This window comes from Falco naumanni, chromosome 6, assembly GCF_017639655.2.
Source record: "Falco naumanni isolate bFalNau1 chromosome 6, bFalNau1.pat, whole genome shotgun sequence".
Lineage (NCBI taxonomy): Eukaryota > Metazoa > Chordata > Aves > Falconiformes > Falconidae > Falco > Falco naumanni.
In genome coordinates this window covers 65,112,435-65,136,937 of record NC_054059.1, presented here as the reverse complement: position 1 = coordinate 65,136,937, position 24,503 = coordinate 65,112,435, and the positions used below count along the sequence as shown (strand labels likewise).

Genomic DNA, 24,503 nt, shown 5'->3' with positions numbered 1-24,503 from the left:
TGTTTTCTCATGTTATTTACTTACTTCTAGGGGAATTCTCTCAATATGAGGAAGATAGCAGCAGTACTGACATTCCTATTGTAAAGCTTTGTGAAAATATTTACTGAGAGATTGCCCTTTTATCTGTGGTTCATGATCACCTCGCTCAAAACTGCTTTTCATTCTCATCACTGGCAACGAGACCGTGGAGAGAATCTTCACAAGAAGCAAGTCAGTTCATCTCCACACAGAACATTCTGAAGCAACGTCAATATCTAGATGCCTGTGAGCACCCTGTGGCTGGATCCTACTCATCTGCAGCAAGCACCTGAGCAGTATCCAAGCTTGTGTGTTAGATGGAAACGCAGAGAGAAGAGCTGATTTGTCACTAAATGAGATATTCCCCATTACTTCTGATTACTCATAAACACAGGTTAGTAATTTCTTTGAAAGAGCTGGGTTTGTGTACAAACCTCTCTGCAATCATTTTTATATACCAGTCATATTTAAAAAAAGGGTACTTCCCCATTTGAGGTATATATGTTTTAGGCTTGATTTTTCTCAGCTTGATTGAACTCAGTGCTCTTGAAATCAGTGTATCAGGGATGATTCAAATTTCTCAGCTTCAGCAAACAAATATTTGAACCATTCACTATGGTTACTTTCAGGGAAGAACCTATACCACCTGGCGAAGACATATAAAGCCATTAAAACACAAATTATGAAGCCAAGTGATGGGTGTAACTTGATCAGAAAACAAAAGTTTAATAAAATATGCATGGAAAATCAAGTAATTTGCACTAGAGATTTAAGGGAAGTGGAAAATAAATAGGTTCCTGGGAAGGGCTAAGGGGACAAATCAAAGAATAGGGCTATAAATTGCTGCAATTCTCACGTTCCTTGCACTGTCTGCCTACTCCAGTTCCTGCACCAGGAAGATACAGTTAGTTTTCACATCCACTGAGCACTTAAGCAGTTACAGGTTACCTTGTTTTGCCATTCCTATAGTCACGTACTCGCTTTTCTGATCAACTCGCACCCATTCTACAATATCTGCAGCTATTTTTGGCACTACTGAATGTTTCCAAAGGACTACTGCCCCAGCCAGCTTATACAAATAAACGCAAAAAAGAATCGTACTCTTCTGGCAACTGAAATGCAAAGTATGTCATATTTTTAATGCACATTTTGTCAGTCACCACCTAACACATTACCCAAACCTTAGTTTACACCTGCAAACACCAACAGGGAAAAAGACACATACGTGATACTTGCCAGCCTAAGCCATGGGATCTCTGTGGAACGCTGAAGCACCAGCCCAGCTCCTACGAGGGAAAATGTGCCAAACCGAGAGTTGGTGATAGGAGTTTCATTATATTTCATAAAGGTGTTGACTTTATTCTTGCACATAATTGCAGACAATAAATACATATTAAAAAAAGCATTAACATACACTGCATCAAGTCCACATATTCTAGGCAAACAAACTCCTTCCTATGAGTACATACTGCCGCCATGTTACCAAAATGCACGCTCCACCTGGTACACAATCTTATATAAAAATATTAGGTCACCAGTACACAGATATGCTTTAACCCTTCTTCATGTGAGATGTAACAATGCAGATACTGATTGACTGTGTTTACTAGAATTTTTCCTGATAGAATAAACTTTTTTTGGGGTTTTTTAAATCTTTGCGTTTAATTTCTCCCCTGTGAACCCATTCTGGGATTCAGACAGGTGTCTTTAAGATGTTTGTAATGGACATAGGATGAATCCAGAACCTCCTTTTTGCAGCCACAAATGGCCTTCTGGCATCACACCTCCATGGCACAAGTGACCTCACATTTTTATAAGCCCCAGTGAAAGGCACTCATAGGCCTTGCATGTTGCTGAGCCCAATGCTGTGGAGGCTTCCTAAGTGACTGCACCTAAGGAGCTGGTAAAAATAAACTGTGAAAATACGGGAGAATGCCAACGCTCCTCCACTCTACCCCAGAACTGAGATGTCAGACCATCTTCTGTTTCCACAGAGCTATTACACAAAACCCCTCAGCCTTCATGCAGGATTCACCCCCTTGTTCAGACATGCAGGGTACAACTCAAAGCATTTGACGGACTTTTTTTTTCTACATAGGTTTAAACTCTAAAAAAAAATATGTAAGTGAGCTGTTAAAGTAAAAAATATATCTTTTCACATAGTTTTGAAATACAGATTCAAAATATCAAACACATTACTTACTATTTTTCCTTAGTTATCATTAAATTAACGATAATTGCTCTCACTCATATTTAACGCAGAAAGCATGTCCTTACCAAACTGCAAAACTGTCTAATACAATATGATATCAAATCTAGGACAAAAACAGTTGTCATTGTGCAATAGTGACCAGCAATTGAGACAGGTAAGAATTCTAATCCAGTATCTCATAAAAGCATCATGTAACTCCAGAGACATTGATCCACTCAATAAATTTACATTAAGATAGAGGTGACAAATACAAACATAGAAGAACTTAAGAACTCCGGTAAGAAACTATGAAAAGGAATTCTTTCTATGAGCAACAAGAGAAAAATGTGCCCCACAGGAACAGAAACATTTGTTCTCAAACTCGGTGGTCTCTTGTGAGAGGATTTAGATAATCTATGAATATTTAAGAGAAAGAAATCAACTCATCCTGGCTATGCTATTTATAACGTATGGCTAGTGTTAAACATATTTTTGTCCACATGGAAAAAACAAGCAAACAGAAATGCTAAAGACATACAGACACACACTGTTTACATTTTTTTAAGTAATATGCTTCCTCAAGTTAAAGAATAGGACATGCCAAGGCACCCTCTAAGCTATTAATGCATAAAATCATAAAAGGTGTGTCTGTAGATCAATAAACTTTTTATTTCCAGGATAAAAAGTAACATCGATTCAGGAAAATTCAGGTCTTACTTGAATCAAAGACCAAATAACAACTGACTTCAGTGACAGCAGGAACTGGACTTTGGGGCTAAAAGCCATCAAACTACATTGTATTTTAGAATCATCATTAAATTTTAGCCCATAAGCATTGCTCAGTATCATTGTGCATTTAAGTTTTTGCTTTTTTCTTTACCTCATGTACACCGATTACAGATGACCAGGTCCTGAATCCCTCAAATCAAAGGAACAGAGAATATGCATTGACTGTTCTTAGCAGGGTAACCCCCAAACCAGTTATTTGGTAGGTAAGGAAGCAGAATTAATTTTATTTGATCTTCAGTATCTTGTTAGAGATAGACTGTATTGTTCCCAGCACTGAAAACTCAGGAGTTTATCTTAAACTTGTACTAATAGAAGAGGGAGTATGAGTATGAAAAAAACTCAAAATAATGCAATTACTTGGGGTTCTGTGTGGAGAAAGGGTGGTTGTAATGTCAGACGGTATCAGTTTAATCCCTTGTTGGGTGTATTGCGTAATGTTTTCTTTTTAGCATGGACTAACCCTTGTTTAAGGCAGGGCATGCAGGGTTGGGCAACAGATCTTGCAGATAAGGAGTTGTCCTGCTCTGGGAAGTGGAGGGGGCCCAAAGGCAGTGGAAGAATACTGGGTCTGCTCCTCAGCAAAATAAAAAACCACAGCATGTGAGTAATCCCATCTTCAGTCATCAAAGTACGTATTCAAGTCATTCTTTGAATAATGATGGGATTACTCACACGGGTAAGGTTAAGCACATGCTTTTGCTGTACTAATATATCTGGACAGAAGCCATAGTACTCTATGCAGTTCTTTTCAGAGGTTTTCTCTGCAAATACTGGAACACCCACAGAACTGAAGGGAGCATAAAGATTCCTTTCTGCTTTCCATATAACTATCACAGAGAAACTCCCTGAACTTAGATTTACTGATTTTTGCTTGTTTCAAAGCATGTTAGTCCTCACACAGGATATTATTTTGTCCTAATACCAGGATCAAAATGCTCCTTGACACTCTAGGACAGTGCAGTGAAGAAAAAAATAAGGGGATATAAACCATTATTCTGGTTTCAGAAGTCATTGAAACTAGTATGACTGTGCAGATATAATTGAAAAATGTGACTATTAAGCTCTACAGCATATATTTATCTACAGTAACAGAGATGTCTTATTTTGGGGTACATGGCAAAGAAGTAAAAAAGGAAGACCTGTTTTGATGAGATCGTACTAGCTAGCGTAAGAGTAGGTGCCTAAGATAATAAAACCACTGATTTCAAATCAGGGATGACAGGGTTCACACAGCCCAGGCAAGAGAGGGCTGTCTGAACCCTGACATGCAGAAGGTTCCTGTGCTGCTCCCCTCAAACCAAGGATGGCCAAGCAAAGAAGATACAGATCCTCACGCAAGGAAGAACCCCCCAGGTCTGGGGGTAGGCTGAAAAAGGGGAGGTGGGACAGAAAGCCATAAAAGTAGCAGCCAGAATGATGGATCCCTGTCTACCAGTTTTCTGTGGTCCACAGTCATAAGGCAGAATCACGCACCAGCAAGTAAATGTTGATGCACAGATGAGGTGTAGCAACTGTGAGACATTTGCAGACACTGACTAAAACTACTGGAGTAACAGGTAACTCTTCTATTATCAGTGTCCTCCAGCCACCATTTAAAAAATTATATTCTTCTAATTGACTTTGAGTGGTATAAGGGTAAAATGAGCTACAGACAGCTGATCTATGAGAAAAATGGTGTGTAGATACCATGTCTACTAAACATTCATTAATACATAAGACCACTTCTGTGCAGAGCCTGAATAAGACCCATACACCATTTATTCTTTTTCACTGAGGACTGAGGTGGCCTTGATGGAGGCATTTGGCAAAATTGCTAGTGTAGCTCTTAAAAGTTATGAAGAATCTGATGCTAGATCTGAGCTGAAATAAGTGAGAAGGGGAGCAATGAAGTAACGGTCTGGAATGAATACAACTTTCAAAGGCATCAGGCATTTAAGTTAGTGAGACAGCAGAAGATCCAGTGAACATTTTTTTCTAAACCACTAATAAAAATATATTTGCCATTCAACAGAATGAATATCCAAAACTATTTGCACATTTTACAAATTCAGTATTATTTTTTCAGTTGGAAAGTATTCCACAGAATACCTTCCTGTTAGCAATAGCATCTTTTCTAGTAGAAAACTTGAAAAAAAAAAGAATAAATTAGTTTAAAATTATTGATATGACTTGAAGCAATGTTAAGGCTTCCCTCTTGAATTACAGCTGTCTGAGTTTGCTGTGTTTTGAAGTCTGAAGCTTGTAACTGTCAGCAGCAACAAGACAAGAGTAGACAGGGCACTTTGTGGTGGGTTTACAAATCTAACTGCAGAAAATGTGAAGAAAAGAATTAGCATATTTTTTACATATCAGGTAGGTTCCAACATTTAGAGTAATCATTCCAACGGGTCACAGCAAGTCAGATAGGTCTTCTAAGTTCTGGGTAAGTTTGACAAGGGATCTAGAAATCCTATCAAATTTTCTGCAGTACCTCAGTCAAGTGGAAAAGGTTATATATACTTTCTCTATTGAAAAGGCAAGACTGGATACAAAGTAAAAGGCACAGATATTATAGAACAGTCACATTTCTTGAATAAAAAGATCTTATAAATTAGATAACAATTACAATCGGGAACAGGCATTTTGTTATTGCTTTATTTCTCAGTGCTGACTGTTTCTTGACCAAACATCTCTATCTTTTCTAACGCTGCACCACTGTGTGCTGGAGGAGTCTTTTCTGAACAGCTTTTCTTGTTTCTTCCCATTTCTGTAGCTTCCACCAAAGTATTAGTCAATGGTTTTCCCAGTGTTTCTGGAAGCATTAGTGTTAATATTCCACTCAGAAGAGCCATGATTCCAACAAGCAACTAGGAGAAATAAACAGCAGCTGTAAAGGTAGGAATGTCTTTCAAGTTACGTATATCTTTGATCTTTGCTTGAGAGTACATTTAAAATAAAGCACAAGGAACTCTAACGTAAAGCAAAGGATCATAAGTCTTAAATGTTGACTGTATAAAAGATCTGTCTTTTTTTGCTGCATAAACGAAAGATTATGCAGCAGGATTAATAAAGAGCAAGTGAAGTGTTTTGTTCACAAGGGATCAATACAGTGCAAGCAGGAATAATTCTATTTGAGAAAACAATACATATATCTTAATTTGGTATTTCTACTATCAGGTATGTATTTAAGAACTGGTTCTAGGATTGCATACATTTTTTTCTACATGCATGTTCACAGAGCTACAATTTCCCTGCCACCCGTAGTCTCAATTCGCACTCCAGCTCCTGAACCTATTCCCCCTGTACCTGTGTTCCTGTTCCTCCTGCACACAGCCAGATCAGAATTTCTCAGTGCAGCTCATTGGCCTGGAGCCACAAAAGTGCACAGCCCTGCTCAGGAGAGCTCTCTGGCAAATAACGAGCTAGCTGTCGACAGGAATACTTTGCTAAACTCAGTTTCAAATTGCTGTTAGGGGTGCAGGCATCTACTGACATTTGCACTGGGATCACATCTTGGATTTGTCCATGATGTACACAGTTCTGTAACAACAGCTTACTTCAGCAGCAGTGCAAGGATCAGGATCATGTGGGGTAGACACAGAAATACAAACACTCCATGAGTACCTTTTATTTCCCTTCATTTCTGTGTCTCTTGTTCAATGAAAACAATTCATACTTTCCTCCTTTGAAGTACAGAACCGCATTAAAACCCTGACATTCTTCCAACACCAGGTTATAAATGACACAAATCTGTTGTCAGAAATGCTTCCACACAGTACATCGTGCCTGGCCTCAGTGTTTTTCCATTTTATGACTGTGCACTTTAATACTGTATTATCCTTATCTTGCCGTATGCTGATTCTCAGATCTGTCCTGTTTGTTTAATATTTTCTTTCCAAGTGTGAGGGAACATTTGGAATTACTATGCCTAGGTCTCTCACACAGAGCTTGAGACAAGAACTGGCCAGCTACCATCTGCAGCTAAGCCAGACTTTCTCTTTAAGTCAGAAAGGTGCTTTAAAATTGGAATTCTCCATGTAACCTTGAACAGTGCTATTTTCATGCACATGCACCATGCTGCTTTTGCTTCCTCTCCCCTCCAAAAGAGGACAGCTTGCCTCAAGCACTCTTTTGAGAAGCAGAAGTCACACTGCTGCATACGCTCCTCTTTTTGCACTTGCGTTAAATACAGAGGCTTACAAAACAAAAAATTGAGCAAAATACTGTTGAATAGTACAGACTACAGTGAAAATAAAAGTAATGCTCTTACTATGAAAAAAAAAAAGCCCAGCAGTAATAGGAAAAAAGGAAATGGCACTGAGTAGCAGACTGAGGGAAATTCCTGTAGACATATATATTTGGCAGAAGTGATATTTAAACACATATTCCAAAATATTGAAGTCTCACCTCTGAGTGTCAAAACTCTTCTCCACTATTAAAACATGATTTTCTGTCATGGCAAGAGAGTATGAATTGACACATGGCAGCTATTCCACCGTAACCTCTCTTATGCACATCTTTTAGGCTGTCATAAGTTTATATTTGAGTATATTGAGGGCTGTAAAAGATACTAAAGCTTACGGACATCCATACATCCAGGGTTTATGAGAACAGGGTCACTACTGATGCCCAAAAGAACAAGATTAAAGTAACACTGTGTGCTTTGAGTATGTGTGTCTTCTCTGTTTCAGTAGTCTTTTAGACATTTTATATTCTTCTCATGTTTTCCTTCCTCTTGAACCTACCTTTTATTCTCCTGCAAACTCTCACTATTCTGTAAGCGTACATGCCACCATCTTTCCTGTCTTTTCATCTCAGCTCTCTTTAACTCTATTCCATCACGTGTTAGGGTTTTTTTCAATGTGAAAGCTGCTGCATGCCAACTAATTCAGTGTGTTTCCCTTCTTCCTGACCCTATGAAATATTCCCTATGAAAGAGAGAACATGAAACAACTAAGTCACAGTATATTAATGAAAGGACTTCTCAGATATCATCTACTTTTTCAGGGGCAGCAACCACACTTATCAATGAAGTTATTTACATTTAGTCGAAGCAAGTCTTCTGCAGTCTTACCTTGGCTTACTTCTTCATTAGCATCTGACATAAATTAGCCCTGTGCTTGCTCATAACACTTGTGTATGTTTTGTATGTGTGTACTATTTTACATATATAAAATATGTATTCTTTATTTATATTATGGAGTATGTTCTTCTGATATAGTCAATGAGTTAAATGCTTAAGGATTAAAGCGTACATACTATTGTAGAAGTATTTAAGTATGTTTAAGCTCCACTGAAGTTAATTTGACAAGAGTACCTGCTAAAATTCATTGCTTTTTCAGGGTCTTAATTTGACATCTGACTTTCTGTTTAGTCAAACTCTCAAAGTATTCCCCAACACTTCAGTACAGCCAACAGTTTCTAACAGCTACCATAAAAAAACCTTCAAAAGAAGATTTCCCACCATTTTTCATATGTCTTCCTCCCTACCTGGAACAACAATTTTTATTTCACAGTGGTCTAAGACCAGGACTTAATATATTCACTCTAGAACAAAAGATAATTGTAATTAAATATCCCTACAAAATAATACTTTTACTTCTGAGAACAAATTATTGTTATAGTCTGCTATTTATATCCACATCTGATGGCTCTGAACAAATCTAAAATTTGATCTTATGTACAGAATTCCTACTGCAACAAAAAAAAAGTGAAATTTTGTCCTGAAAATCCACTAGTATTAGACACAGGATTTGCATTCATGTAACTTTACTGACCTCAGTGGAGGTTTTTTTTAATTTATAAATTATGGTATATCTGAGAGAAAAATCAAGTCTATTAAAGGGCTACTGTAATGTAATTCTTAACAGATGAGAAACAGAAATAGGTTATACATGGAGCAGTTGCTTTACTCTAAGTTTTCTAGAAAGCTGTCACAGAGAAACATACTTAGCAACTTATTCAAGATTTATAGGCATTCAAATAAGATGCTTGCATTACTCACAGGTGGTGTTAACTGTACACGAGGCAGACTGTCAAACAAATAGCAGCAGTAACTGATTGACAGTGTGTGGTGTGTACAATAGATCAACATGATACCTGCTTACTTACAAACGTAATCCATTTAATTTCATTTCCAGTTCAAAACGTGACCTGAAACTTGGCACACGGTGCTCCAACTCAAGACAAGCCTATTTAATAAACTGACAGATGTTTTGTAACAGAAGCTAATAATAAAAACATATTCACTATGAACTACTCCACAACTCTACAAATACCCTGGATAGTTCTTCGTACGCTGAGAGTTGTTCATAGCTGAAATAATTCCTCTGTTTATGCTGCCATTTGCACTGTTCTCCAGCATGTTTGAGCATTCCCCATCTTATGGTTTTAACTGCAGCACTTCTGCACAGATAAAGCTTATCTCAGCCAGTAAAGGCAAAACACTGACAAGAGAAAAAAAATGTTCTCCCATGACCGCCCTGTTGTGCAAATGTTTCTTTGTCTTTTCTGGGATGGTATCTTGGTTTGTATGGGGCCATTATTAGGAAAGAAAACATTTTTTAGGACCTTGAGGGAATAAATTAATTTGTGGTCTCCTTCATCCTCTTAATTTCCATCCAAAACAACTGCAAGCAATTAATTTAAATAATAAAATGAGTTCCCAAGAATTCTTTGAAACCAATCTCTAGCATCTATAATTGAAGATTTTGTAGTTGCAAAATCAAAGGGACAAAACACCCATTTTTCAGGAAATTCCACTGTGGTATACAAAATTAGAGTAGGAATCCAGGTTAAAGACACATCCCATTACATTTTCACCTTCTGACATGTATAATCTACATAAAAAATTGGTGTGCTAGTCACAGTGAATTCTAAGGGGTATCTGAAAGAACTGTTTTTTAATCATTATTAAACTCTCCTCTACTCAAAGCTTTAATATAAACTTTGTAATTCCTTCTGTTTTTACGTGTATGGGTATAAATTATCCTTCAGGGGAAAAAAGGGATTGAATAGCTACAGGATTTCGTAACAGAAATATAATGAAGAAATGTAATGAAATACAATTCATCTGTGAGCAGGAAACACATTAAATATTTTGTCCAAAATGGACCTGAAGCTACATAATGCAGACAAAATGCTTAAAGTGCAGGAAGGAATGGTCCCACCTCTGTTTTCCTTGGGCAACTGGTGGTAGAAGACAAAACCTAATGGTAGCATGACTTGGAACTACCTAGAAGTAGGATGTGCTTAATGAACTCAAGGTTCTGTTGCTTGTCAGTCACAGTGAACCTCATCAATATACCACTTGCTTCTCTTTTTCTATCTCACAAATTATTTTTTCAGTTCTTGGAAATGAAAAACATGAAAAGGGAGCTTTGGGACAGCTGTAAAGACCAAGTACCATAAGCATAAGACATTCCTAATCTTTTGGAAGGCTATTCCAAAGATGCAACGTCCCAGGAAAGCCATGGAAAAGATTAAGGATTAATACAAGAGAAAATAGCCACCAATGGTGAATTCCAAGAATGGAAGGACTATGCCTTTGAAAAAGGGTAAGAATAAATCAGGAGCATGGTCAAGAACTGCTAGGCCTGCAGAGGAAAGTATGGACTAAGACACTTCCTAAATGTTACATGGTAGATGAAGCATATTTTTATGGAAAATGTTTTTATCCATTTCATACTAGGATTCAGTGTGTAAGTATTTTTATGTCTTCCATCATAAAACTATTGCAGAAGCTTTCAGTGACTCAAAGTCTCCCTTTTGCTTCACCTGCATATTTTTAACAGCATGAAGCTACTAATCTTTGAGACTTAAAATTTAGAACAAGAATGGTTCACTCAATTTCCTTTTCAAAATAAAAGTTCAGAGCTTTTGATTCCTGAGAAAACAAGTGATATACACACCTTTCCAAAACCAGAAACATTCACTGTTGAAATAAATACTTACAAGTGGCATGAAAATCCAAACACTTCTCAGATATACACAGAAAGGAGCAACCACACTTCCTACACGGCACATCATGCTTCCACTTCCAACAGCAAGTGATCTACACATAAAACAAAGACTCTGATAAGAATTCTGGCAGGTAAAGGAAACAATTAGAAATGCACAGACACTTAAAACATCAGTAGGACGTCTTTAAGCAATTATGCTAGGAAGCTATTGCTACACCAATGTAAATTTATATTGCAGTGAAGTTCAGTCGTTTCTGTAATCAAGATTAAAAATGTAATCATCATTCAGTATAGAACACAGGATGAACAACCAGGATTTTTAAGAAAGACATAAATAATGTTTAAAAGAGTATTCTTCTAGTTCCCCAATGAAACCAATCAGTGCACATGGAATGAAAAAATAAATAAAAATTTCTGGTACAGCCAAACACTAGACAACTGAAGCACCTGAGAACTAATCCCATCCCAAGTCTTTCAGACCACTACCACTGATGCCAAGAGTTGCTAGATATGGTGCAGCAGCACAATAAAGGAAAGGAAAGAACAGCAAAGTAATGAAAAATACATAACTGGCAAAAGTTCTTACCTTACAATTGTTGGGTACAGTTCTGCTGTGTAGAGATATATAAGGCCAAATGCCACACCTATTGAAAATTTTCCAGCCATATTTGCTAAGATAATTGATATATTGAAATCCTGTTGAAAGAGAGCACAAATAAATAACCAGAAAATAACACTGTCCCAAACCTAACATAAATCCTTCACAAGTTGTGACTCTTTTTTCAACAATAAGCAATATTTAATGCTTCTTTTTTAAAATTGGTCTCAATGAGTAATTAATGTCCATATCACTTTTTACCAGTCCTGGTTCACTGAAGTCCTGGGAACATTTTACAGGTGACTCCAGCAATGACAGTGAAACCTGTACTGACAATACAGAAACCTATCTTAGACTGGCAGCTACAATTTAAAAACAGCTTTTAATCAACCACATGATTTAGAAACAGCAGCTGCATCTACAGACTTAAGAGCCTTTAAAATAAATTTCTACTATAAACACTTTCAACAATAAGTGACTAACCTGAGGTATGAACATAATTAAAACACAGATCAGTGCACTTAAAATAAGGAACGGAATGAGTGTGTTTCTCCTTCCCAGTTTGTCCATCCCAATGCAAGCAATGATATAGCAAGGCAACTCCACAGCACCTGTCAGTATGAAACCATTTAATTTTAGGTCATGATTACTCATAGTCATAACTCTAACTTCCTCTTTACGAGTATTAGTTTAATCTAGTGGATAATAAATAAGTGAAATCTAGAGATAACCAGTGTGTTGGGCTACTTCACTTGGCAACAGAAATGGTGACAGAAGTAGAAAACATGGCCTAAAATACGGTAGTGGGGGATGGAGAGGGACAAGGGAAACAGCTTTCACAGCACAGAGCAGTTTCAGTTCTCTTTGGGGTGGAAAATTACAGAAAACAGCAAGGCCACCGTCCTGGTTTTATGACACTGGCACTTGTGACTGAAAGCTCTCAAATTGCTGCTCTTCTGCTACAGGTATTTTTACATCTACAGTTTAAGCATGCCCACAAGGAATATTGCTAGTGTCGCACAGACACACCTTTCAGGATTTGCCAGCTTCCACCTGGACACAGAACTGAAGCCACAGCCCCCCAGCTTCAGCCCCAAATCACCCCAATGTATAAGGCAAACGAGGTCCCTCCAGGTCCGGTTTTCTGAGTTAGCTCCACAAATACAGAGTGTGGTTCCAGCTTTCTCTCTTCTCCACTAAAAAGAGGGCAGCTGCTTATTATATCCCACTCTTACTCAGATCGTCTCTTCCTAATGTCTCTTTCCAGATAAAAGCTTCTGCAGCTCTAAAAGAACTGGTGTTTGGCTAGGACTGTTCACAAACCCTGCGTAAACATGATTTGCCCCTAGACACATTATATGGAGCCTAAGCCAGTTTGGACATGTTTTAAACCAACTTGCTCACGAAGAATACTACTATGTCCAATGTGAAATCAAGGAAGAACAGAAGATACAGCCCTGAACAAATACACTGCATTCCTTTACTAAGCACATATAGTATGTCAATACATCTGTAATATTGGGAAACAATCTTTTGGGCTTGTGTTGGTAAAAGCAGGCTGCAATTATTCAGTATTTTTAAAAGAGGTGGATAAGGGAATATACGCACTGTACTCCACCATAAGAGCTTAGGTATCTGTGCAATACTAGCATCCGCTCTTCAACACATCAGTCTACCAATATACTATAATACATGACAGCACAAGCTGAATTCCTGAGAGCCCCAGTCCTGAGTGCTTATGTACATGAACAGTCACATTCACTTTACTGAGAGTACTCAGTCGCATAAAGCAAACTGCATGACTTAATTCTTTGCTGGCTCAGAGCTGCATGCCTGACCCGGAGTCTTCTGAAGCCAATGGAATATTTCCACTGATCATGACAAACTTTGGATCAGGCCTTGAATGCACTGAGCTGCCTTTATAAACAACTTACATACCAGAGGAAGATTACAGTCAGATTGACAAAATTAAAAAATACAATTAAATTAAAAATATACTTTTGAGAAAACTAAAATTAATCTTGCTTCTGAGAATTATGAATCTATTTTCTACACAGGCAGGCTCAATACCTCATGACTGTAAGCGATTAAAAGAATAATTTTCTTCTCTTGTTTTCCTAGTTTGTGCCTTTAACAGAGCCTTGTGAATTTTGTGTTGGTGGTCTGCTTCCCTTGGTGTTTGTGTGGATATGCTATACACTTGCAGGGCAAAGCGGAGACAAGCAGAATATAGTTTTACAATCACAAAGACAGATGGAGAATTTTGTACACCAAAAAATGTTAAATTCTTCTTTTTTTTTTTCTTTTTTTTTTTCAGAAACAGTGAGATTTGGAGTAAATGATTCTCCTGTGTTAGTCAACTTTATGAAGACTTAGCAAGAAACTTTTTGAACAAGGTTCATAATTGAATGAACAAAGTTAAAACATTTACTGTCAAATCTATAGACATTTCTAAATGTTATGCTCTAGTTCCATCATAAACAGAATAAAGTACAAAAATATTTACCTATGAGAAAGAGGTTTAAATATTCATTGCCTCCTAGACTGACAGAACTGAGGGAGAAGACGTAGTACCCCAAGCTCCCAGTGAACCAGATCAGCCAGACTGTGATGGTCCTTCTTGCAATGTGCCAGTTACAAAACAGGTCTAAGATGTTGTGCTTCTTTGTTGAGGATGCGTCATTGTCACCCATTCTGCCACTGACTAGATCATCTTGTTGGACCGAGCGCAGTTCAGAAACTCTGCAGGGAGTGCTCACTTTATTCCATCTTGCCATTATATTAATGACTTTTTGTGCATCTTCGTATCTTTCCTCTGACAGAAGCCAAAAAGGTGTTTCTGGGAGCACCCAGCAGCACAAGACAAAGGGAAGAGTCGCTATGGTGAGAAATATCTGGTAGACCCACCAGGTCCGAACCAAAAATCCCACGAGTGCCACAACCATAATTCCCATAGCAAAAAAAGCATGGACATGCATAGAAGCCCAGGTTCGTGCTTTAATGCCAACAAATTCAGTCACATAAACAAAAGCCACAACCAGATAGCCACTTGAAACCTGGGGGGGGGGGGGAGGTGAGAGAGAGAAAAAAAAAAAAGTGAGGTTTGTATCTACTCTCCTTGTGCAGCAGCAGTAAAAACAATCAGCTAACTGTTTCACATTTGTGTGTGCTTAATTGCCACTGCAATGGCATATCCCACACTGACAGAAAAAAAGGTAACCCTGAAAACAAAGCAGATGGAGAAAAAAATTCACTCAAACCTTCAGACCTCCTGAACACTGTATTTAAAAATGTGAAGTGATTTTGGATGCTTCTCTGTAGTGGGAAGTGTCTTGTAGCCAGCAAGAGACACCTGAAAAAAAGCCTAATTTGCTGATGTCACTAAACCCTTCAGCTCCAAAAATCAGGTCTCTTAATGACACTGCAAACTGGATGCTTCAGAAAATGAGGTCCCCTGAAGTAATTGCCACTTCTGAAAGTCTTGACCTTGGTTTTTAGGTAGACTATTAATAATCTGTATGTCAGGGAACTGCAAACTTACTGAGAATTACCTTCCTCACTTCATAAATTATCCCATCAAATCAAATTTTTACAATGCTGGAAGAGAATCTCATATATATGGTTATAGGTTCTCATATGTTATCTAGCGAATGCAATTACTGGCATGTCCTGCATTACAGTATTTCTTAATTGAATATATATATATATATTTCAATTTCTCTAGGAACAGTCAAACTCTTGGTATCTTAAAACATTTCAAAACACAGCTAGAAAATGCAGACTAGAAAATATTCCAGTATATCACTTTGATTAATCAATGTTCTGGTTAAAAATATTCCAGTTAATAGTCTCTGATTCTGAGCCCACTGAACATGATACGAACGCTGTGCTGATCTCAGTGGCATACAGCTAGAGCTTTAGACCTCCACCTTGCACGTCAGTCCCAGTGGGCAGTAAAAACCTACACCACTTGTCTGGTCAGAGCTTTTTCCTTTTCTAAACTACTCAGCCCCCAGCATCAACAGCCAAAGGAGTCAGCAGAGGGACTCCTGTTGATCTCATTGTTCAAGGCTGAAATGCCCATGCAGTTTTTCCTGCTAAGACATCCTTCTGAGCTCTGATCAGGCAAAGGAAGCTCCAGGTGCAAGGTCCTGTCCTGACTAATGCGCTGTCAGCAGGAATAAAATAAATTATGTAATTATTTTCAAATTTCTAACGTACTTTAAATGTTATGTAACTTTCTTTGTGATAACATTCTAATTGCTTTATGCATTATATAGTGAAAGACTACAAATATTGTACTCCTGGATTTAAAATAGTAATTTAAAATTGGTTTCTATGTATAAATATTGACACACATCTATATAAAAGTACATGTATAGATACATATTAACACATACTGGAATACCCCTAAGTACAGTATAAACATCTAGGTGTTAAACATGTCTACCTATGTATTTAGTATTCCGGGTATAGCTTAAGAGACCAAAGAGATGCATGGAAGAGAAAATGTGCATCTCTTCTCCATCACTCAGAATGGCAGAGATGAAAATCATACTTATTATAGATTTTTTATTTTAAGAAAAACATACTCAGTTTCTAACAACAGGAAGAAATGCAATGGCAGCTGCAATGCAGAACCCAGAGTTTGCTGCTCACACTTGGTATTTAATTACCAGTCCAGCAGAGGTTGGGATGGAGGAAGCACCAAACACTGCTTCATACAGACGCTTTCTATTATTTCAAAGAGGAAAAGTGCTGTGGTCCAAGAACATTCAGATTCCCCCTGCTCTGCTGAAATAAGTGCAACAGAGGGGGCTTTAGAATAATGAAGTAGGGGAGGAAATAATAACAAAAGGGAGGTTTTCCTGAGAAGGGACAGGAAATGACACAAAAAAGAGCCAGGGTAAACATCCTTTCTTACCATAGCAAGGAGAAAGCGCACAATCACGAAACTGTAGTAGTCAAATGTGAAGGCCACTGCGATGCCAAAAACAAACTGACCAGCACTTGTGAACCATATAACACGTTGTCTTCCCAGTCTGCAAATCACAGCAGTAATAAAATTATGAATAACCATAACCATTCCGTTAAAATACACCCTGCAACTCCAGAGAGCCTGTCTGGAAGTGAGTCTGAAAATATGTAATACTTTCACTCACCACAGAAACTCTGGTTTAGTTGCCCCTATTAATTTTTTGGTAATTCCAACTTCCAAGAAAAAAGGAAGTTCCTATGAACAACAGAACTTCCATTTCACAATTCTTGGCTAGAAGCAACGTGCAGAAGTGTGCATTACATATGTTCACCTCCAGTTCCAAGTTTAACTTCTACATAACTAATCTGCAAGTTTACTCTTGTCTTATTTATGAGGACAGTAGGTAAGACTTGCTTTTTGAGATATTTCGTATTAAGTAACATGTATTTAATATTTTCTAACAGAAGTTAGCTGTGATAACACATGCCACCTCTTGCCAAAGTAACAACCAATTTGGATAGTAATGAAAGGCTTCTGTAACATATCTTTGTCCAGTTATTTAATTTTTCTAATAAATGACAATTACATAGTTTCCTTGATTTTTCTGATTGCATCACAGCATACATGCATGTATATGCAAACACAGAAATCCAGGAAACTAGCATACTAACAGCAAAAAAAATCACGTCAAATACTAGCTTCCCATCAACAACATAGTAATTCCCATCATAAAAGAAGGGCATTTAGTAAAAAGGAAGTTCTATTTGTTTATCTTCTTCTGGTATCTCAAGAAGAAAATATACCAAGTAGAGCCAGTTGTCCTTAAACAAGTCAGCATATGCTACCAACACAAAGCTCACCTGGGGGAAAACCTAGAAATCGGCAACAGATCTACAAGACTCCATGGAGGATTATATTCTAGCTACAAATGTTCTGTAATACAACATGTGTGGAACCACTTTTCCTCCCCAATAATATCCTCTTGGACTCATTATCTACTCCACTGCAAACAGCTTCTCATGGATGTGGATATCACATTTAGACAGAGGGTTTGAGGACTTTCAGGGGTGTGGGCTCATTTGTTGGTTTTTCTCCGTGAGTATTTGGTACGACATGAAACCAACTATTTTTCTCCAGCCTTGAGCTGGAGTCATGCACATTTGGTCTCTGCCCCCTGTCCGAAGAGATCCTAGTGATTCCTAGCTGTCGGAGCTCTTCTGTTGAGAAATCTGTTAACTGGGAATGGGAGGAATCCACAAACTTATTTCCCACCAGCCAGGATGTGTCAGAAAATAATCAGTTTCAGCTGTAAAATCTACAGTTGTAAATCTGCAACTCAGAATGTGTGTACTACCTTAACTGTCTGTCCATGGCTTGAATTAATGGAAATGAGAACAGTATGATCATAACCTTATAAATAACGTCTGAGTATTAATTAATAAAACTATGAATTATTTAAAGGGATGCAGAACAAATGTTGGCATTATATTCTGGTTTTGTATTAAATACAGTTTTAGAAAGCCTTGGATTAGGAGGCAGGATTGATTCCATGTGTTTTAAAAGCCAAATTAAAAAAAAAAATATCATCTTTATTTTTGCATTCCCATGTTGTAACTGTCACACCATAGTGTCGTGCTAATAAAGGAAAATCAGAAAACAATATGCTTGGTCTCCCTTTTCTGCTTATACTGTTAACTGTGGGATAAAATGTTACCCTCTACCTAACAGAGCTGTTAATCAACAACCTCCTTTATGGAAAGAGATAAATAACACTAAACTACCCTTCAAAGCAAAACAGAGGTACAAAAATTGCCTGAGACGAAACCAATTACAACATAGCTTAGGCATTTGACTCTCATACGGATAGAAAGGCATGGCTGGGCATCCTTCTGAGGTAGAAATACATGTGTTTCTGTTGAGAGAGAAAACAGGATACTGACATAAATCCTGGATCTTACTGTTGCTTCTGAGTCCAGCTCTGATGCTGGATCTCAGTATGTGATCTGAGATAACATCCAGGGAAGAGGTGTCGGAGGGGAGTGGGCTGAAGGACAGCCTTGGCATCGTGAGCAAAGGACTGCTTGGGCTGAGTACCTCCACAGACTGACTCTCCTCATGCTCAAACAGAACTTTGTACGTGCTAGTAAATAAGTGAAACTACAGCACAGCTCACTGACAACCATTTTTCCTCCTATCTGTACTAACCTTCAAGAGACTGAAGTTTGAGCTAACCGTTCAGGGAAAAACTACAACTGGACAGCAAGAAAAAACAGTGTATAGGTGTTTATTTTAAGAATGTGGGGTCTGATCAAACCCTGAAAGCCTCTGCATCAGCCCCACAGAGCTGTATTCATGACAAAGGTTAGGAAGTTTGTGATTTTAAAATACATGGTGTTTTTAACCTTCCAGTAGCCCTTCAGCTCTCTATCACATCCAGAAATAAAAATCTGTGTTTCCATGAGGAATCTCTCCTCATGGAAAATGTGGTGAAAATCTACTCCCAGGTTTACTGTTGCTATTACTAACTATTTCTGTTCCTGTGGAAAAATAATAATAAAAAAAAATCTAAGGGCAAATATGAGCTGTACAGAGCAATTTGAGAGATCAAGGCCTAGAACAATGGATGATATCAAGTAGGAAAAAAACTCTAAAAGCGAATGATTTGCGAGTACATTTAAAAATTAGTACTTGCTATTGGGAAAAGAAATTGAGTTAAATGCATTTGTGAACAAAACAATAACCAGACCTCCTGACCTGTGCATACATAATTATGACTACACAATGAACGAGCACAACAAAACAGGTAGATACATGTGGAGTTACTGCAGTCTGAAGCTACAGTTTTCAGAGGATAGCACTTTACCTGTCAGCAATGTCACCAAAAATCACTGCTCCAATCAAGACTCCAAGCATGAATGTAGGCTGGATTAATTTTGCAAGCCATTCTCGGTCACAGACCAGATCCCACTGTGTAACAACAGTGCTTTTCCACTTTGTGTCATCATAGAGAAATCCATCAGAACAAGAAAATAAGGACTTGTTGGCATTGTATTCATATGCCAGATCCAAACTGACTTCTCGTTTGGACCTGCTGCATTGGTTAAGTTCCCAAATTTCTCCATTTTCCAGCTGGACTACAATGTAATCTTCTGTTGATGTCCATAGTGTCCAGATGTCCTCTAAACTTGATTCAGAGGAGTTGTATAAAAGAACACTACTCACATTTCCAGGGATTCCACACACAAAGTTAGGGGTAACAGCCATGAACACAGATGCTAAGTAATGGATACCACATGACATAGCTTGAAAGACAGATGCAAAATAAACAAATGCTTGAAATCTGTAAAGGGAAAGAAAAAAGTTTACTGAAGAAAAGCCCCTCTATACATGGAAAAAACCCAAACCATAATTATTTTTCTGGGATCGGTATATAGAGACATCATTAGAGTCTCTAATAGTGCTGCTTCAATATTAGCTAAGCCCTGCAAGAGACCAAAGATGAGAGAAGATCCACAGAATCTATTGTCAGGAAATAAATGTTCCTCTTCATCATGTGTTTAGCCATACACAGAGAAGATCATTTTAAAAGAAACAATTCTGAACTTAACCACTTTGTTTGAAGCAACCTTCCACCCTCCAATTCTTTGTAGTACATCCCCTCAAAATAAGGCTTTGGATTACTTGAATGGTTTAGAAAAAACTCAAAATGTTGCAACCTCAGGTTCTGAGGGATAGAGATATGCACATCAAATAAAACAAACCAACCACATTACACCCTTCATTTCACCTAATTGTATCTATGTAACTGTATTCCATCTATCTTCCATCTCTATTGCCTTCAGTAGATAAAGAGAGAATACACGGAGACACATGTAGTGGAAGATAGAATCTGAACAGTGTGAAATGTTTTGTATCAAAACATAACTGTAAACAGGGTTGGGGTTTGGCTTAAACAGGGTGTGCAGTTATCCATTAAAGATTGTATCATAAAGAAAACATGGTAAAAGAATATTTCATGCATAGGCTGAATTTTGGCATTTTAAAAGCTTTTAAAACATGCTTGAGGTGCAAGTAAATCTTTGTATATAAATTGCACATGCATTCTGCATGTTGAAAAACTTGCAGTGAACCGTAGTATCACTGCAAATTGTAGACAGTTTCTGATAATCTAAGCATAAGGAGTCTTTTCCTCAATTAAACGTTAAAATTATGCATGTAACTAATACAATGTCTGTTCAGAAAAAAACAACACAGCTTTGGTTTCTCCTCCACTTTTTATTTCCTGAAGACCAATCAATTGCACTAATTTGAAGAAGCATTCAATGAGCCTTATATACACCCGTCCTGCAGCATGTGGTGGGTCTTGATAGTATGAAACAAAAAGCAGCATTTTTTTTAAATTGCCAGAGGCTATCTCTGCTGAAGTTATAGGAAATGATGCCTAAAAAACAATTGCCTTGAAATGTCTCGTGGGAAAAGTCAGAGCAATTCCAATCCCCCTCCTCTCCAAAATGTATCTAATATAGCCTTTAATTCCCATAATAAAGAATGCAACAGTACTTAGCCTAGTACTTTTAAATCATCTATCATCACAATTTCTAATGAATTCTGAACTATCTATAACCAAAGTATTTAAATGGAATTTGTTGGATACATTGCCTTCATGTCCAATTAGCTTTTCCAATTAAACTGTTCTCTTGTATAACCTAACTCCATTCATCATCCTCATTCTCCTCTGCCTTTTATCTTGTGGTTCTCATTTCCTTCCTTGGTAAACGCAGACCCAGTTGCCTATCCTGCCTTTCCAATAGCACTGTTGCTGTTCAGATGCAGCACTGTCTATCCCTCTTTCTCTTGACAACAGTTCTGTTGACTTTCCCATAGCAGTCTGAGGAGAGGGTTGAATTGCTAAGCCCACCATGGCAGTTCAAAAGCTGGCTCCACTTCCCTCTTGAAGACATTGCACGGCAATCCTCACACAGGTGCCATGCTGCTCTTCCCCAACAAACCTCGTGAGAGATATGGTCAAGAGAAACTGAACTTAACCACAGCATGCCTTAAGTCTGCCAATCCCCTCTCAACAGAACAGCTTCTTGAGGTCTAAGTAGCTAGCCGTAAATCAAAGCAAGGCTAAAACAGCTCTGAAAGGCTTTTGGGCTACCTTGGACCACAAAAAGACAAAGGTTACTCCAAAATGTACTCTTTGTCACCCCAGTAATGCAGACAAATACGGTCAACAACATTTTTCAGCTCTTCTCTAATTTCATTTTAACTGTTACCATCAAAAGACACAAAGTTATTTTAAAAATAGGAGAGCAAGACCAAATTCAACAACTTGGGCTATTGTTGCAGTACACAGAATGACTGACATCAGAACTAGAAGACCTCTAGCAAATTAGCAAATTAAACCCTTACAAGCTGTGCAGTTACATCTTCTACCAGCTAATAAAAAGTGGCATACTTGGAAGCACAATCCCCAGTATTTGCAGTATCTGTCATTATTCATCAGGAAAGTGCAGTGTTAGATAGCCCAGTTTGTATTTCCCAGACAGAGGAAGAATGAAATAATTTCAAACTGCCACACATTCTTCTTGAGTTCCCTAATTAGGTCTCACAGCACAAGAAATATCAGGTTCATCATTTCTCTTCTACCCAGTAAGAGTGAGCAGGAAAAATGTATTTATGCCCTTTCTTGTTTGAGATGCTTGAAAAAAGGTAACAACTTTTAAGCAAACAGACTGAGAAGATGGTATGACCAATGCACTACATTATTTTTTAAAAAAAAACAAATCCCAAGAGCATCACCAGAGCTATGAGTTGGATCAGGTCTAGCTAATCTCTGCACTAACTGCTCCCCTGGGAGTTTTATCTTATGTCTTCCTGAACTTCTTGTGATCGTACTTCAATAACCATTTTGACAGACTGCTCCACTGTCAAATCTTTCTTTTGGAAAGTTTCTCATTAAATCTAATCTTGATGTCCCCCTTTCCAGTGTAAAACTATTAGCAGCTTATAAAACATCCTTGTGCAACCTTGAATAAATTTTCCTTGTCTTTTAGCACTTTGTTGCACAGAATTATCAGTTATCCCTCTCCAGTTACTTTCTAAAACTATATAAATTAGTCCCTTATCCTTTCCCCATTTTTTGTGTCCTATAGAACAATTTCCACCTCTATAAAAAGCAATAAAGGATTTATTTTAAAGAAGTATCTGTGTCATGTCATATTTCACCCATCTTTCAAGAGTTTAACTTAAAACTAGAACTGATCCTTGTAAAAACGTTCTTCCATTTTCAATGTTATGAAGATCTTACTCAGTTCCAATGAAGAAATCGACTCTCTATTATCACTATTTTTCTTACCCAATTCGCATCATTTACACTAAGCAAACACAAGAATTCAAACAGAATGTCAGACATACAGTAATAGACATAATTTATGCTGTTTATGACTTTGTTTAAGAACAGGAAAGCATGTTTTTGCAGCAAAATGGCCATGTTGTTGTAGAATCCTGCAGGATGGATTGCACTGCAGTTTTTAACCTCTAACTGCTCAATAAAAAAGCTGTGGACCAGGAATAGGGGAGAATAAAGCCTGATACGAAGTTAGAGAAGTGTCTGGCAGCACCAGTGGCTGAAGGCATCCCACACCACATTAACAGGCTGCTCCCCTGGCTGTATAAACTATCTACCGCTCTCTCCAGTAAAATTCCACAATGGGCTAGCTAAGACTCTCTCTGTGTATGTATATATATAAAAACCACACAAGAAATATCCTGAAAGCCCTCTTTTTCTATGAAGGCAAAATTCATCGCCAACTACAGTAGTGTTGTAACATCATCACGACTGATGCTAGACTGAAAAGCCCAACCTTACGAGTTGCTGAGAATCTCCTGTGGGTAGAAAGAGCTTTTCGGGTAGAAAGAGCTTTTCTTCTAGAAAGATCAGTTGCGCAGAGGTCAGGAAATTTGTTAACTGGCATAGTCAACAAAAAGGAATTAATTAGGCCATTAGTGACAACATATAGAAAGCATGAAATGTATGCAGGAAGGATGATACTTGGCATGCGAGAATACTATAGATGCATTGAACTTGGTTTTCCAGAACAGCTGAAGATTGAAAAGGGACAGAGGAAGATCCAGGCCCAGCCTCACGGTAGACACAGGTTTGCTGGAACAGAGGTTGCGGCAGCAAACAGTGCTGAGTGACGAGAACATAAAGCTGCTGCCTGCTCTATTGCTAGCCTGGGATCACTCCCTTTGGACCTTTGGTGCATGAGTTTTACCTCAGCCCTTTTGTGGTGGCCTTGTCAATGCTCTTCCCAATCTTAAAACCCTGGGGCTGCTTCTTGGCCCATGCTCACGTGACAGCTGAGCAGCTTCTCCTCTTTGTAGGAGGCCTTGGTGCTGGGGGGACCACTGCTGCTCCTGCTCGGGAAGCCTGGAGCAGCCCCTGCAGCAGGCTGTGCTGGGGCAGGAGGTCACACCAGAACGTATACAGGTCAAACACTTCACTGACCCTGAGGTGCAGCTTAAAGTCTATGCTGTCCTTGCTACCTACCTACTTGTAAATTATTAACTTTTCTCCCAAATTCTGAATTTAAGAACACTGGATTGATAAGAAACTCCTTTATTACTATGCTTAAATCTCTCTATTGCAGACAAACATAATATAATCCTTAAAGTAACCTCACCGAACTCCATTTCAAAAGTTAAATTTCCCTGAAGTTAGAAATACTGCTGCTCATGCACCAAATAGTAAGAACACATCATTGCAGAAGCAATAAATATGCTTGAAATTCACCAAAAGAAAGCAAAGTCTGTGATCTATTTTTCTTGACTGATCTCAAAAAGGGCAGCTTTTAGCAAGGGTATTTTACATGTCAGTTATCTTCACAAGCACACATCAGATTATATAACAGATTGTTGCAAACAGTAGTTTTTAATAACCTATTTCACTTTTTTTCTTTCTAAAAACACACTTTTTGCATT

The 24,503-nt window shown here is 38.0% G+C and overlaps 1 protein-coding gene across 2 annotated transcripts in view; it reads right to left on the bottom strand.

Moving 5' to 3' along the window:
• Positions 1-1,050: 1,050 nt before the first annotated feature.
• SLC22A16 (solute carrier family 22 member 16) overlaps positions 1,051-24,503 on the bottom strand; it is a 38,720-nt gene continuing 15,267 nt past the window's right edge. Inside the window, exons 2-8 of one of the 2 annotated variants that reach the window (XM_040599063.1) lie at positions 19,378-19,854; positions 16,461-16,578; positions 14,043-14,592; positions 12,020-12,147; positions 11,525-11,634; positions 10,931-11,030; positions 1,052-5,844 (exon numbers count right to left, since the gene is read on the bottom strand). In XM_040599063.1, coding sequence (XP_040454997.1) covers positions 5,632-5,844; positions 10,931-11,030; positions 11,525-11,634; positions 12,020-12,147; positions 14,043-14,592; positions 16,461-16,578; positions 19,378-19,854 — 1,696 coding nt within the window. In that variant the 3' untranslated portion in view covers positions 1,052-5,631. Of the gene's footprint in view, positions 5,845-10,930; positions 11,031-11,524; positions 11,635-12,019; positions 12,148-14,042; positions 14,593-16,460; positions 16,579-19,377; positions 19,855-24,503 lie in introns of both variants that reach the window. The other variant, XM_040599064.1, reaches the window with a different exon arrangement.